The 15601-nt window shown below is 41.3% G+C and overlaps 1 protein-coding gene across 1 annotated transcript in view; it reads right to left on the bottom strand.

Annotated features, from left to right (window-relative positions):
• EEIG2 (EEIG family member 2) overlaps nt 1–15601 on the bottom strand; it is an 84937-nt gene that overhangs the window by 3731 nt on the left and 65605 nt on the right. The window contains exons 6-10 of the mRNA XM_006149499.3: nt 9178–9281; nt 4972–5067; nt 4135–4324; nt 3910–4037; nt 2856–2925 (exon numbers count right to left, since the gene is read on the bottom strand). Coding sequence (XP_006149561.1) covers nt 2856–2925; nt 3910–4037; nt 4135–4324; nt 4972–5067; nt 9178–9281 — 588 coding nt within the window. The remainder of the gene's footprint in view (nt 1–2855; nt 2926–3909; nt 4038–4134; nt 4325–4971; nt 5068–9177; nt 9282–15601) is intronic.

The raw sequence follows: 15601 nt of genomic DNA, 5'->3' as shown, positions 1-15601 counted from the left end.
CTCACTTATCTTTTATTAAGAACTCTCTTTTGGAGCTGGACTGTGGTGCAGTAGTAATGTAACACTCCTCAAGGCTGACACACATGGGAAGGTTTCTGGCTTGTGTCGAGACCTTCTCCAACACACCAGGCACACATATACCTATGGCTGGTGCTAGCTGAAGCTGGGGGTGTGGAGACTCTATTGGGGGTCTATTTAATAATAATTCTGTCTCTCTTGCTCATGGAAGAAATAAATAAGTAAAACTTAAAAAAAAAAGACTCTCTTCAAGCATCAACTCTCTTGGGACTTTTTTTCTGTCTGAGATTTCACCTCTGTTCTCTTGTACTTATCCCCGTATGGTTACAATTTTTAGTTTGTCTACCTCACCTGCTGGAAAGGGTTAGATAGTAAATATTTTAGGCTTTGTGGGCCACATGGTCTTTGCTACACTATTTCACTCTGCTACTGTAGTCTCAAAGCAGCTGTAGGCAGTATATAAACTAAACAAATAGGTGGAACTTTCTTTACAGTAACAGGCACTCAGCCAACTTGGCCCCAGGTACAAACTCCATGTGCTAGACCCTAAGCTGAGGGCCTTTCCTTCTTGTATTTCTACCCAGAAATTGGCCCAATAAATAGTTACTGAATTTAATTAATAGATAAGCCAATGAAAATTTATTGTGTAACATCCTCTATAAACGTCTCCGGAAATACTCCCCACGGCATCTTTATGTATGTCCTTCTCTTTTTTTAAATTTTTTTTTGGAGAGGTTTTTGCTATAGCGCATGCGCTCGCCAGACAGACAGAGAGAGACATAGAGACAGAAAGCGAGAAATCACCCCCCTTCTCCACTATTCTCCTCTCGGGATCTTGGGCACACACGCACACGCGCCCGGCATGAGTTTTAAGCCACTGGGTCCAGGACGCGAACCGCGGTCGACTACGTGGGAGTCCAGCAACATAGCCATTATGCTAACTGCTGGTTCCCATGTATGTCCTTCTCTTACCTACCTATCTGTCATATCTGATTATAGTTCGTTGTTGATGTATTTGTTTTTAGATTCTGTTCTTGTATCCTTTGGACTTTGCAATGTGCTAGACACACAGGAGGGACACATTAGAATGAGTATGGGTAGGAGAAATTAATGAAAAATTCTTCTAGGTTTTGAACATGAGAGAATAAAATAACTGTCATGGCCAGGGGGTTCCCTCCCCTGCGACTGTGGCTTACTGCACAAATGTGCAGGGACTCTACCTGCGTATCACATGGAAACAGTGAGCATCAGGGCACACTGAATGGCAGGGACCAGCCTGTGGGGAAGCAAGGGAGCCATCACATTCCCGAAAGGTCCTCAGCATCCCTGCTCACTATTTGCTGCTGAGAATCAAAGTGAGAATCAGAGTGGTGAGCTTGGCAGGTCACTTTTCTTCACCTGAATCTGAATGACTAATGGAAGGATACTTGGTTTTCAGGACTTTTCTTAGTCTGCAAGTCTGACTCCAATGGGGTAGGAAAAGAGAGAGTACAAGAAAGGTTAGCATCAGCTCACAATGCTGAGTGGCTGTGGAGCTGCTCATGACACATGACTAATGGCTGGAAATGTAATTTTGCAATTTTGCTTTGCTCTCTCTCTTTTATTTTTTTTTAGGCTTTTGCCGTAGGGCATGTGCCCTTGCCACAGGAGGTTGAGGAGAGTGAGAACTCACCCCTCAAGGGCAATGGTCATGGCAAAATCCCTTCTCCTCCATTCTCTTCTTGGGATCTTGGGCCTGCACACACATGTGCTGGTGGGATCTTCAGGGACTTGAATAGTGACTGGCCTATGTGGGAATCTAGTGGCCCAACCACCACACCAACTGCTGGCCCCAAACTGAGAACTCTTTTTTTGTTTGTCTGTACACGTTTGTTTCTTCTGAGAGAGAGTATGACATTCCCAACAGGGTCTTCATCCCAGTCTCAGCCATCTGAGGCCATGGCCACTTCATGGGCACACACATGGCATCCACAAGGAGGCTGGTCCATGTGGGTCCAACATCGCAGAGTGTGGCAACAGCACAGAGCGTAGCAATAGCGCAGAGCATGGCCTTAGTGCAGAGCGTGGCCTTAGTGCAGAGTGTGGCCTTAGTGCCCAGCATGGCAACAGCACAGAGCATGGCCTTAGTGCAGAGTGTGGCATCAGTGCAGGGCATGGCCTTAGTGCAGAGCGTAGCCTTAGTGCAGAGCGTGGCAACAGTGCAGGGCATGGCAACAGCGCGGAGTGTGACATTCCTGCCAGCATGGTGTTACCACTGCATCACCAGCTGGCCCTTAGTGTCCTATATCTTATATTGCAACTTGCCCAGTGCTCTATTGGCCCGTTATTAATAATCTTAAAATACAGTTAAAGAAATGGACGAACTAACTTATAAATATAATACCAAATGTACCCAGAAGAAAAACTGAGAGCTCCACTAAGAACTTTAACTTTTCTCTGTAACTATGTGTGTTTTCTAGCCCTAGTCTAATAAAAATTTTGCAGCCTTCATCCCCTACTTATGAACATTTTAAAAAAAAGTCTACTTTTTTTTTTTTTTTTTAAATCTTAAGGTTTTTGCCATAGGGTGTATGCTCTTTCCAGAAAGACAGAGAGAGACAGTAAGAGGGAAAGTGAGAAATCACCCCTCAGCGGGGATGCCATGCTGCCCATCCCTTCTCTTCCATTCTCTTCCTGGGATTCTGGGCATACATGCACATGTGCCTGGCATGATTTTCAAGCCATCAGATCTGGGACTCAAACCATGGTTGACCATATGGGAGTCCAGCACCGTAACCATCATGATACCTGCTGGTCCCCAGTCTACATTTTACTAAGACACTCTTTAGACTACATACCTGTTTGGGAGATGATGACTGCCAAAGGTTGTACTTCCCCCAGGACCCACAAATAACCTCAGTCCTTCTTCTGCAACACACATTTTAAATGTTTGTTATATGTACAGTTATTAGACTATTGTCAGATAATATTCATTTACATTTCATTTTATTAAAGATAAGAAACTTAAAAATATTACATTTTAAAACAAGAAATTTAAAAGATAGCCTAACAGCTATTTCTCATCCTAAAACTCTTTCTTTTTTAGCTGAGTCATGGACATAAATCTTCCTACAAATTTCCACAAGTAAGATTTAATTATTTCTCTTTTTTTGGAGAGGTTTTTGCTATAGAGTGCATGTACTTGCCAGAAAGAGAGAGACAGAGAGACAGAAGGTGAGAAATCACCCCCCAGGGAGGCTGGCCATGCCACAATCCCTTCTCTATTCTCCTCTGGGGAATTCGGCACACATGCACATGCACCCGGTGTGAGTTTAAGCCACTGGGTCGGGGACTTGTACTGTGTTCAACTACATGGGAGTCCAGCAACAGAGCCATTATGCCAACTGCTGGTCCCAATTATTTCTCTTAATAACTAGTTTACGTAATAAAACCAAGCCCATTATTAAATGTTCTCTATTCACACCAGCATGAGTAATTACACCTTTCAAACTGGTAGCATATATACATTTTCAGTTTTAGTGAAAATGCTAAGGAGGGGATGAAGAACTCTCATTCACTACTGTTTCAGGACTGTCACTCCAACCCTCCAACCTGGAACAGAGACTAGAGACACTGTGATGGCAGATGTGGATACCTATCCTACAATAAGGCATAGGGATGTGGTAGACATGACGAGAAAGAAAAGATACAGCAAAAGCTTTCTTTAAAATTGATCTCTTCAACCAAAGTTAGTTTTTCTTTTAATTCAATATTCATTCTCAAAAATAAACAAGCCATAACGTTATCTTGAGATTTTTAAGGACATGAATTTTCATTTATAAACATGAAGCAGTATCATGATTCGACCACAACCCTGGATGACAGAAATCACCATAACAGGTACCTACACACCTTCCGCACTGGAATCCAGGCTGAAGTCTTGACTTTGTAATATTTTCTCCACAATATCATCTGCATCCACTCTGGTATCATCCACTCGTTTCAGCTGAGATTCTACAGAATCTTGTTTCACTGGGCATCTTTGAAAAGAATTAAGGATTTTCCCTCCTTTTTATTAGTTCTGTTATGAAAACAGAGGAGGTTTCTTTAAATTTATCCTTTAATCTAAAAGGGTACCTGTTCAGTTTTTCTGAGGCTGTATCTTCTTTATCAGTTGCATCAAGATTTGGTTCGGCTATTTTTTGCTCAATTTCATCACATGGCTCTAGAATACTTTCAATTCCTGTCGATGTACTTCCCACTGAGGTATTTCTCCTGTGGCAGAGCTCAGAGAAACTAGATGACCGGGAATGACATGTGCTATAGCCTGTCAGAGAAAATTACTTTGGATATAATACTAATGTCAACCACATTGCAATCTAATGTTTCTTTCCCTCACCACAGCAGGTCCAATTCCCTTCAGAACAATAAGGAATCCAACCTCATTGTTAGCTTCTATGTGATACTTTTTCCCCCTTCTAAAGTTTCTTTCATGAGAGACAGGGCACGGGGTGGGAGAAAGGGGAGGAGAAAGAGCGAGCAAGTCAGGCAGGCTCCTCCAATAGCATTCCACACCATGATCCTCCCCCGAGCCTTCCCAGCCAGCCAGGGTTATGGGCGTGCATGCATGTGCCTGGTATATACAGGTTGACCTGAGAACTGAAACTCAGTCTTCCACATGGCCCCCAGCACTGCAGAGACATACCACTGTGGCTAGGCCTTTTTTTTTTTTTTTTTAAGTTTATTTTATTTATTTCATGAGAGAAAGAATGAGAGAGGGAGAGGGGCATTCTTGAGACACGGTTTTGCCATGCCACAATCCATGTCTAGTCTTCCCATCTAGTCAACATCATGGATGTGCTAGGGCTCATCCCACCTGTTCAACCTGAGGTCTAAACCCAGGCCTCCCATATGGCTCTAGCATCATGCAGCCGTGCCCTACTGCCTGTGCGACTGTGGCTGCCACAAAACTACCTGATACTTTTGACTGCTGGCTTGCATAGCTTGATGTTCTAGAATGTCCACAGGCACCAAGTTCATCTGGAACAGAGGCACTCTTTGCTGAAAGATCTGCAATAAATCATTACGCAGACATGTTAGTATTACTGCCAACAAGTTCACGGTCAATGTATATTCTGATCTGCATACCTTATAAACTGCTAAGTTCATTAGCAAGGAAAATAAGTTAAAAGTAATAGAGGTCTCTTTAAAATCAGGATAATAGAAAGAAGCATATTAAAATAAATGCAGAAGTACTTAAATATCTTATTTCACTGCAGAATTATAGTAATTTTCATAATATTTAATGGCACCTTATTTTAAAGCTATCACAGTTTTTGTCTTCAGCATTTCTCTAGTAAATGTAAGTCAAGTGTACTCTTATCAATTCTCACAAAATCGGCAAGTGTTAGAGGAACTCTCTTCTTTAAAAAACCATCACAGCAGTGAACTGAAGAGCCCTTTATCTAATGTTAGCATTGCTAGTGCTAGGCTATAATCTGGGCAGTGTCTCTGGTTTAAATCATCACAGCACGAGCCGTGTGGTAGCACTTAGCGTAAGAGTCGTAAGGAATTAATGACTGTGTTCGGTTTCAAAGTACATGCACAAAAAGGCGGAGTCAAAGCCATCTAGTAGTTCCCTGATCCTGCACATCTTCCAGATGGCAATTACTGATTTCCAGAGCCAAGCTCCTTCCACAGGATACAGAACTGTGACCGTTCTCATTAGGGTGAGATATTTGGACACTAAAACTGTTTTTAACTTAGAAGCAGAAGGAAGTAATTGAGTAATACAGCTATTATAAAGCTGTTCTATAAATGCTATTGAACGCAGTTAGACCAATGAATGCTGCCAAACAAATGCTAGTGGAGTGACTTGGCCCTTCTACAGAGGTTTCTCATTCTTGGACAGACTGTAAGTGCCTCAAGCGTCTCTATTGGAGTCCTAAACCCAAAGGTTGGCTCCAACAAAATAGGAATTCAAAGAGTTGGTTCATACTGAAAATAAATACAAGCTAATCCTTTACTCTTGGGTTTGGGTCAGATTTTCTTTTTCTTTTTTTTAGAGAGATTTTTTGCTATAGGGCACGTGTGCTTGCCAAACAGAGACAGAAAGTGAGAAATCACCCCCCCCAGAGGGGATGGCCACACCACAGTTCCTTCTCCATTCTCCTCTTGGGATTTTGGGCACGCATGCACATGTGCCCGGTGTGAGTTTAAAGCCACCGGGTCCAGGCCTTAGATCGCAGTCGACTACGTGGGAGTCCAGTGATGTAACCATTATGCCATCTGCCGGTCTCTTGGGTCAGATTTTAACTCATCCATTTATCCCTGGTTTTCAAAATTTATTCATTCAAAACATTTTATTAGACTCTTACCAAGTCAGGTGCTCCATACTGTACAAGGTATAGGGATATAACATAAATAGAAAAATACATGCTTAGAGTTCAGAGGTAGAAGCAAATAGATATAATACAATGTGGCAAGTACTAAAATACAAGCACCAACACAGAGCTACTCAGAGCTCCAAAGTACAGTTCATCTAACACTGCCTGTACTGGGGCAAAGACGCATGGGGGAGGTCAACCCTGGGAGTTTAATTTTTTTTTGCCAGCTGGGTGAGGAGGAAAGACAGAGGGAAGGACTTGCCTTGCTCATAGAGAAGCAAACAGTTTGGTAAGGTTGCAAATAGGGAAGTGGTGGAGATGACTGAAGGGAAGAGGCTAGAGGGAGGACTAGATGCCTACTGTGGAAGACCTTCTATGAGTTTAAAGAAAACAATTCAGGGAACCAGCAGTTAGCGTAATGGCTATGTCGCTGGACTCCCACATAGTCGACCGCGGTTCATGTCCTGGACTCGGTGGCTTAAAACTCACGCCGGGCGCGTGTGCGTGCGTGCCCAAGATCCCGAGAGGAGAATGGAGGAGAGGGGATTGCGGCGTGACCATCCCCCTGGGGGGTGATTTCTTGCTTTCTGTCTCTATGTCTCTCTCTGTCTGTCTGGCGAGTGCACGCGCCCTACAGTGAAAATCTCTCCAAAAAAAAAAAAAAAGAAAAGAAAAAAAGAAAGAAAACAATTCAGTGGCTTTAGGCAAAGGTATGACATGACCTGATCTACATTCTGGGAAGATTGCTTTTGGCAGCAGGATGATCAAGGGGTGAAGGACTGAAGGTTTTCCTACAATCCAGACTACAGTGAAAGATAGTCAATAGGTAGAAGCCACGGGACTCAATTACTAAGTAGAAGTCTGTGTCAGGATAACCAAGATACAAAATACAAGAGGAGGAGTTACGGAGATAGGAATACATGAGATCGGAGCCCCCCCGAGGACGCCCATTCAGCAGTCATTGAATCTCTGCTGTGTTCTGGCATTATGCTGGGTGTACAAAGACAGGATCTGATCATGAGGAATTTGGAGTCTGGTTGGGGAGAAAGATAGATAGACGGATTTCGATGGAACATGGTGGCATGAAGTGGGCCTTTCCAAAACGCGTTTAGAAATTATTTACGAGAGCGAAGGCCCAGAGGCAACACAAATTTGTGAATTTATATGTAGCTCAAATTTACCTATCACATTTACATTTATGTGACAGTTAAACCCAAGAGTACAGATATCACTGCCCAGGCAAGCGAGCACAGGGACTAAACCTGAAGAACCGTCTCTAAGAGGAAGTTGGGGGCAGATGGAGAACCCATCAGCATGCTATTCAGAGACTGTCAAAGAGATAGGATCCAGGGGAAGAGAGAGCCTCGAGAACCAAGTGGCCAAGGTAGATGGGAAAAAAATGCATTGGGAATTTGACAATCATGTAACTGAAGACATCATCAAGACAAGGCAGAAGATAAAAGCCAGATTGCAAATGTATTTAAGAATAAATGGAGGGACCAGCAGTTAGTGTAATGGCTATGTCACTGGGCTCCCATGTAGTCAACCGCAGTTCGAGTTTGGACCCAGTGGCTTAAACTCACGCCAGGCGCGTGTGCGTGTGTGCTGGAGAGAAGGGACTGGGGAGTGGCCACCCCCACTGGGGGGTAATTTCTCACTTTCTGTCTCTCTCTGTCTTTCTGGCAAGCACACGCACCCTATAGCAGAAAACTCTCCCCGCCCCCAACAAAAAAAATGAATGGAGAGCAGTCTTTCTAAGAAGATAGGCTATATAAAGTGTGTGATATATATGTATCATCTCTTGATGATCTCTTTTTTTTTTTGAAAGAGAAAAGGCGTGTGTGAGAGAAACTGAGATTGCAAAGCTAGCCTGCTAGATCCTATGGGACAGTAGGCGAGAAGAAGAATGTAAGGGCCAATAAATTTTTGTTTTTCAATCTTTTTTCAATATGGGAAAGAATGCAGAATATTTAAACACTGACAGGAAGGAGCTAATGGAAAGGCTAAAACACCTGAAAGATTGACTAATGCTAAAACAGGAAATTTTACAGTCACCATTACCTGTAAGAAACTGTACCTTTGCATATGGAAATGTTAATCATATCCCTTCACCTTTGCTTCCATTCCTTCCAACAATACATCTTGCTCAAATAAATGGGAGACAGAAAGATGCTCCCAAATGCTTTTTCTCCAATCAGCTTGACATTCTCTCTACCCTGTTTTTATCTCCTAGAGCAGGTTCTGACTATTGCTGGACTGCCTGGAGAAGTGGGTCTCCAGGTGTGATCCAGGGGCCAGCAACCTCAGTGTCACCTGGGAACTCTCTAGTGATGCAAAATTTCAGGCTACCGAGTCAAAAACTGACTGCTGGCAATCTGCATTTTAACAAGCCCTCCAGGTGATTCTGAGATTTAGGAAAGGCTTGAGAAGCACGGATGGAGGGAGAGTGATTCTGGGGAGAGAAGCAACACCTGAGAGGTGACTGGTAGTTGCTGGGCATGTGGAGCAGGGACAAATCTATTTTCCTGTTGTTATCTGTGGGGAGTAGATACAGAAATGGGTGAGGGGAGAGGGTGAAACACCAAGGTTTTAATTTGTCAGAGAACAACACTTTACACAAAATAAAAGCACTGGATTAACCAAGAGTTGCATAATTAAAACTGACACTCAACTGTTCCATTTTTGGTCATATACCCAAACATCGTGAAGTCTGGAAGGGCTTCGGGAATATTTTAGGACATGAGACAGTACTGATTCTCACAAGTTAAAAACTCAGCAAACTATACATTCATACCTGCTATTCCAAGATGCACTTTGAGAGTCTCTCCGCCTTTTCTATCTTTTTCTAGAGACTCAGATTCACCAGCAATTGGTATAGACATTGATGTAGAGGGAGGCCTGCAGAATTGGAAATATGGGTGAGCTTGAAAGTTGGAAATACTCTTAGAGATTGGTTGTTCAGTCAGTGTACAGCCTTGGCAAGCTGCCTGGTAGTGCTTGCCCTTTGAGGGTGGAAAATAATAAAAATCAACAATAAAGTGTAAGCAGTTTTTCAAAACTTAAGTTTTATGGGGGGAAAAGGATTTTCGCACAGCAAAAAGGGAAGTCCAGGAAGGGCACAGGATCCAGTCAATGTGTGCCTAGCACAGATCAGTGAGGGGGTGGTGTTTCAACTGTCAACTTAGAGCAGGCAGGGAGGAAGCTCTGAGCTGAGTAAGGAAGCACCAAACCCCTTTCTATGTGACGATGAGAGGACAACTAATGCCTCTTGCTTCAGAGCCGAGCTTCCTTGCTGACTCCACTGACTTCTTAAAGGCTGTCCATGCTTTTATCCTTTACCTTCTCTGTAAGCAGTTCACCTGTCACCTCGAGAATCTACAAAGAGCTCTGGTTATTCAGCTTTTGCTCTATGGACTGGATTCTCGAGGAGCAGGTGCTGGTTCTGTGTTGTTCCATGTGGAAGCTGTGACGCCAGGAGGGGCAAGCTGGAGTTCTAGCAATGTCTGTCTTTTACACACAGGCATTTTTATTATAACACATTCCCAACGTCAAAGCTTGATATTCCAGAGGAAAATCTGTTTCTTCCCCTAAACTACCCCTTGGTGACCTGAGAGAAAATAGGCACATGGCTAATGGAATGAGAAAGCTGACCCACTTAAAGGCAATTCTTAAATTCCTACTACTTTTTGCAGAGAAAAAATAACGTCATGACTTTTTCCTGATGACCCATTATTTTTTTATTTTTTGGGAGAGGTTTTTGCTATAGGGCATGTGCACTTGCCAAAAGGACAGAGAGAGACAGAAAGTGAGAAATCGCCCCCCTGGGGGGGAAGGCCATGCCACAATCCCTTCTCCATTCTCCTCTTGGGATCTTGGGCATGCATGCACACGTGCCTGATGTGAGTTTAAGCCATCGGGTCCAGGACTCGAACTGCAGTCAACTACATGGGAGTCCAGTGACATAGCCATTAGGCCATTGCTGGTCCCCTGATGACCCATTATTATCTCAGTGGAATCCCTAGGCTATTCAGGTTCTTATATATATCCTACTGGGACAAGTTCAAGCATGTCCTGTCAGTGCATCAAACTCAACACCCACCCCCCAACTTAGCTCTCTTTGCCCAAACCCATTTTCTTCTCATAGCCTGTATCTTTGTGATGTCATTCACTAAAACTAGAACCCTGAATATAGCTCCCCCCACCTCATCTCCTCCCTACTCACATCTCCCCATATCCAATCAATGTCCAAATCCATCAGATTCTGTCAATAGTTTATCTATCCATCCCTACTCCTCCCCTTCCGCTAACTACTTGAATTTTGGATTTTGTACCTTTCTCTGGGATGACTGTGAGTCTCCTGGCTAGTCTGCTGACCTCTACTTCTGGATGCTATTGCTGTGATCTTTGTGAAATGGGCCTCTGAACATGCCGCGTTCTGGTTAAAAGCCCTGCAATAGCTCCTTCAGGATAAAACTTGGACATCTTAGAATGGCAAACAAGGCCCTCCTCAGTCTAGTGTAGATCCTCTTCTTCAGTTACCAACAGCTATATCTGGAACCAACCCAGATGTCCACAAACAGATGAATGGATTGAAAAAGTATGGCACATATACTCTATGCAATACTATTCAGACAAAAAACAACAAGGCCCTGGAATTTGATAGAAAGTGGATGAATATGGGAGATTTATTGCCTACTGAAGCAATTCAGGCTATGAAAGAGAGACATTGTATGTCTCCACTTAAAATATATGGACTGTCTGCACTCTATGGTAGAGTCTGAAAGTCTGGAGGACATAAAAGCATTAAAAATTGTTATGGACACTAGAGACTGTGGAAGGAGACTGTGGGAGGGGAAGAGTGTAGGAAAGGAAATCTGGGGAGAAAAATAGGTAAGTCATTTGTGGGACATAGATATGGTTTATCATCTGTTGATAAAGATGTGTATAGTATTCTCAACTGGGCTGAACTGAGGTGTATATCATGCTGGGTAAAGTCTCTTTACAATCTAGATGATGTATAGTGGTTGAATGTATAAATAATAATAATAATAAAGAAAAAAAAGAAATCACATTAGAAAAAATATTTCATGGAAAAAACTAATACATAAAGGAAATGCACTTACAAAGAATGAAGTCTACTGTCATAGTCATTAATCATTGGCCCACTTATGTCTGCATGTCTAAATTCTTAGCTCCTTTGTTTTTCTTTTCATAGGTGTCTCTTTCCATCCACCTCAATGACCTACCTGTTTTCTAGCCCTTCAGAACTTCCAGCTTTTGGCCTCTCCCTTTGTCCTCTCTGTTGGTCTCTCTCAGGCTCCACTAGCCCCGTCCCACCTGACTCCATAGCCACAATGGTAGCAGTCCTTCCATTTGGTACCCCTTTTTCTTCTGTCTCAAAACGCCTGGAGAGAACCCTGACCTTCTGTACTAACTGCTCTGATAGTGGGGGGAAGTTAGCATTACAGAGAAAATTCATCAACCATAGAGATTAATGTTACAGCAAAGTTAGAATCTAAACTCTTAGCCAGGCTTTGGTAGCTCTCTTGTCTCCCTAGACAACTCTGTCTCAATGATAAGTAATCACCAAGTGTCTATCATATGCCAATTTTTGTTCTATTACTCTTTTTGCACTGAAAATGTTTTTATGTTCCTTATCAGAAATCGCTTAACACAGATCAAATATTGAAGAGATGGAATTATTTAAATGTTATGGTAATATGTGCAAGTGACCCCCAAACTAACAACACTATTTCCTTGCTATTCCATAAATAGTACTATTCCATGCTTTATAACAATGTCATAAACTTGTGCAAACGATTTTTTTATGGAACATCTCTGCACATCTCCCATACTCAGTAAATTCCTATTAATCCTTTAAAAGTTGGTTCAATGTCATCCACTCAGTTAAAGCCCTGGCTTTCAAGGAACAGTGGTTAGGGACCCCTCCTATCAGCTCTGTGGGATGTCCCTAACATCATATGCTGTGTGGCCATCCCCCATATAAACAGTGAATCCCCATGGAGCAGGGGCTGGCCTTAGTTATAGTGGTAAATGTCAGCATGCGAGAGACAATCAACATGTACTGAATGAACGAGTGAACCCTGGCCCCTGGGCAAATTATTTCTTAACCTCTGATCTCAATGTCCTCACTCAAAAATATGGGTAATACTTACATCAGGAAGTTGTTTCAAGAATTAAATTGGGAGACAGTAATATTCACGAAATCATTCCGAAAAAGGGTAATTTCCTTCCTTTTAGAAAATAAATGCTTCAGAATCTTGTTATTCAGTTTACCTCATCCCTAGATCTGCTTCAATCTACCACTGGATTATCAAATACCAGTATGGGATAAAATTTGTCTCTTAAAATGCTCTTTTCTTTCTTTCTTTTTTTTTAAGAGAGATTTTTGCTATAGGGTGTGTGCACTTTTTGGAGAGAGACAGGAGTGTGTGGGGGGGAGTGAGAAATCACTCTTCCTGTGGGGTGGTCAAATCTCAGTATCTTCTTTATTCTCCTCTTGGAATTTAGGGCATGCACACATATGCATCCAGTGAATGCCAGTTCCAGGACTCAAATCGTGCATTCGGTCATGGAGGATCCAGCTGCCTTAACCACTATACCACCTGGTTAGCCCTCAGTTGTTCTTTTATTCTATGTTTTATTTATGTATGCTCTAACTTTTATTATTTTGTTTCTTCTACTATTAATACTTTTGAGCTGTCTTGTTCCCACTTTTTCAGTTTGCTGGGATAAGTTATTAGGTTATTTCTCTCTTTTTTAATGTGTGTGTGTGTGTATGTGAGTGATAATGGCTATAGACTTTTCTCTTAGGAGTGCTTTGATGTGTCTAAAAGTATCTGGAGAGTTGTGATTTTATTATTATTTGTTTCAAGAAATTTTAATTTTATTTTTAACTTATTCAGTAGTGTTTAAGTTGTTCAGGGGTAAATTATGTAATTTTCATGTATTCATGAAGTTTTGAAAGCTCTTTTGTTCAAGTTTAATTTCATCTATATGTGAAAATATATATAATTAACATATATTTACATCCATATTAATTAGTTAGTATATGTGTTTTGTGATCTATTATGTGGTCAGTCTTCAAAAATATTCCATGTGTCACTGAGAAAAATGTGTTTTGATGTTTTGGCAGAATGTCCTATAACTGTTGGCTAGTTGATTTGGTTTGTGGTATCATTTATCTTTTGTGTCTATTTATTTATTTATTTATTGTCTAAATGATATCTCCAGGGGTGACAGTAGGGTTCATACGAATTAGTGTGTCACAATCAGTCTGTTCATATCTAGCAGTCTTTGTTTCTGATGTTGAATGCATAAAGATTTATAATTTTTATATCTTCTTGGTAAATAAATCTTTTTAATATGGTATAGTCTCTGATTCTTTTTACTCTTTTTAAAAAAGTTTTTAAAATAGGGTGCATGCAGTCACCAGAAGGAGAGAGAACAAAAGTGAAAATCTTTCCCCAAGTGGAGTGATGGCTACACTGCAATCCCTTATCCTTTGCTCTCCTCTCAGGATTTTTGGTATGCATGCACATGAGCCGGGTGTGATTTTTAAGCCTCCAAGTCTGGGACTCAAACTGCACAGTCAGAGATTTGGTATTTAGCTACCTTAACCTCCATGCACCTCCTACCGTGTGCACACTCTCTCTCTCTCTTACCCTTTCTCTCTATATATTTAATTTTAGTTATTATTATTATTATTATTTTATTTGCTATAGGGCACATGCTCTCACCAGGCAGTGGGCTAGAGGTTGCATCAAGCCAGCCACCAGGTCCATCTCCAGAACTCCAACCATGGTCAGATATGTGGTATTCCAGCCCCTTAACCCCCACACTGCCTGCCAGTCCCTCTGCCCCCATATAATTTTTAGTGTCTCTTTTTGATTTCAGTTGGCTAGTACCTCACATATATGGCTTAGTTATTGTGGAAGAACACCTTTACTACCTTTGTCTTTTATCACAGACCAGGAATAATTAACCTAGATGTACTGTTTCTACTTTTATTAGTATTAGGAATATACTATCCGTTTTCATGAGAAGAATGCTTTAGGTGCATTTTCATAAGAATATTTACTTAGATGTTCTTATTGTCTTTGATTCAAAGCACAATTTAATAATACAGAAAAAGAAAAAAACTTCTTTTTATTTTTTATTAGACTCATTACCATAAACTTGTGTGAAGTTAGTTAATCTAACACATTACTCCAGAAATGTATTTAATACTTACTTGATTGTATGAGATCAAAAGTATCTTGACATAGCAGAATATTTATTATGCTTTCATCCCTAGCAACAAAAACATTTGGAGATCTATACGAAAATACTTGTAATATTTTTAGCAGTGAATAAATTAGCATAGAGCTAGAATGTTTTTACTTCATTTTTTCTCCCTTTGCAAAGAGTTCACAAATATACAGAGATACAAACATACAGAGAAAGTAAATTTTTCATATTATGGTTCTCTTTCCTAGGGCTGATAAGGTTAAATGTATTTTTTTTACAGGAGTTAATGTCATTTGAGGATGTCACTGTAGACTTTACCTGGGAGGAGTGGCAGGGCCTGGAAGATGCTCAGAGGATTCTATACAAGGATGTGATGCTGGAGACCTACAGCAACCTGGTGTTTTTGGGTTAGTGGAACTCCCATACAACTCCCTAAAGTAATTACTTTCTCCTTTTATAGTAAATGGACAATACTTTTGTAATGCTTATTGCTATTTAGAAGTGAAATTTCATTCTGTGGTTAATGTGAGTGCCACTGTTCTTTAACAAAATACCTAAATCCACCCTTCTATTTCACAGTTGATAAAGCTGAACTGTTGTTACTCTTCAAATAGTTTACATGAATGATTTGTCAAAATTCCACACTGCTTTTCATTAACAGGACACTGCATTGCCAAACCTGCAGTGATCTTGAAGTTGGAGCAAGAAGGAGAGCCATGGGCATTAGAAGAACTTCCCAACCAGAGCCTCCCAGGTTAGACAATGCATCCTTGTCAGGGACCAGTGTAATGTATTTTCTTTTAAACAGCTTGTATTTTATTGAGAGGAAAGAAAAGTGAGTATTGTTGAGGTTAAAAAAAAGTAGAAATGTTTTACTGGGATAAGAGTATAAAAAAAATGAGGTGTATAGGGACCAGCAGTTAGCATAATAGCTATGTCGCTGGACTCTCATGTAGTCAACCGTGGTT

The sequence above is a fragment of the Tupaia chinensis genome, unplaced genomic scaffold (assembly GCF_000334495.1).
Source record: "Tupaia chinensis unplaced genomic scaffold, TupChi_1.0 Scaffold000270_1, whole genome shotgun sequence".
NCBI lineage: Eukaryota > Metazoa > Chordata > Mammalia > Scandentia > Tupaiidae > Tupaia > Tupaia belangeri.
The sequence above is the reverse complement of the archived record's forward strand: the minus strand, read 5'-3'. Positions and strand labels throughout refer to the sequence as shown.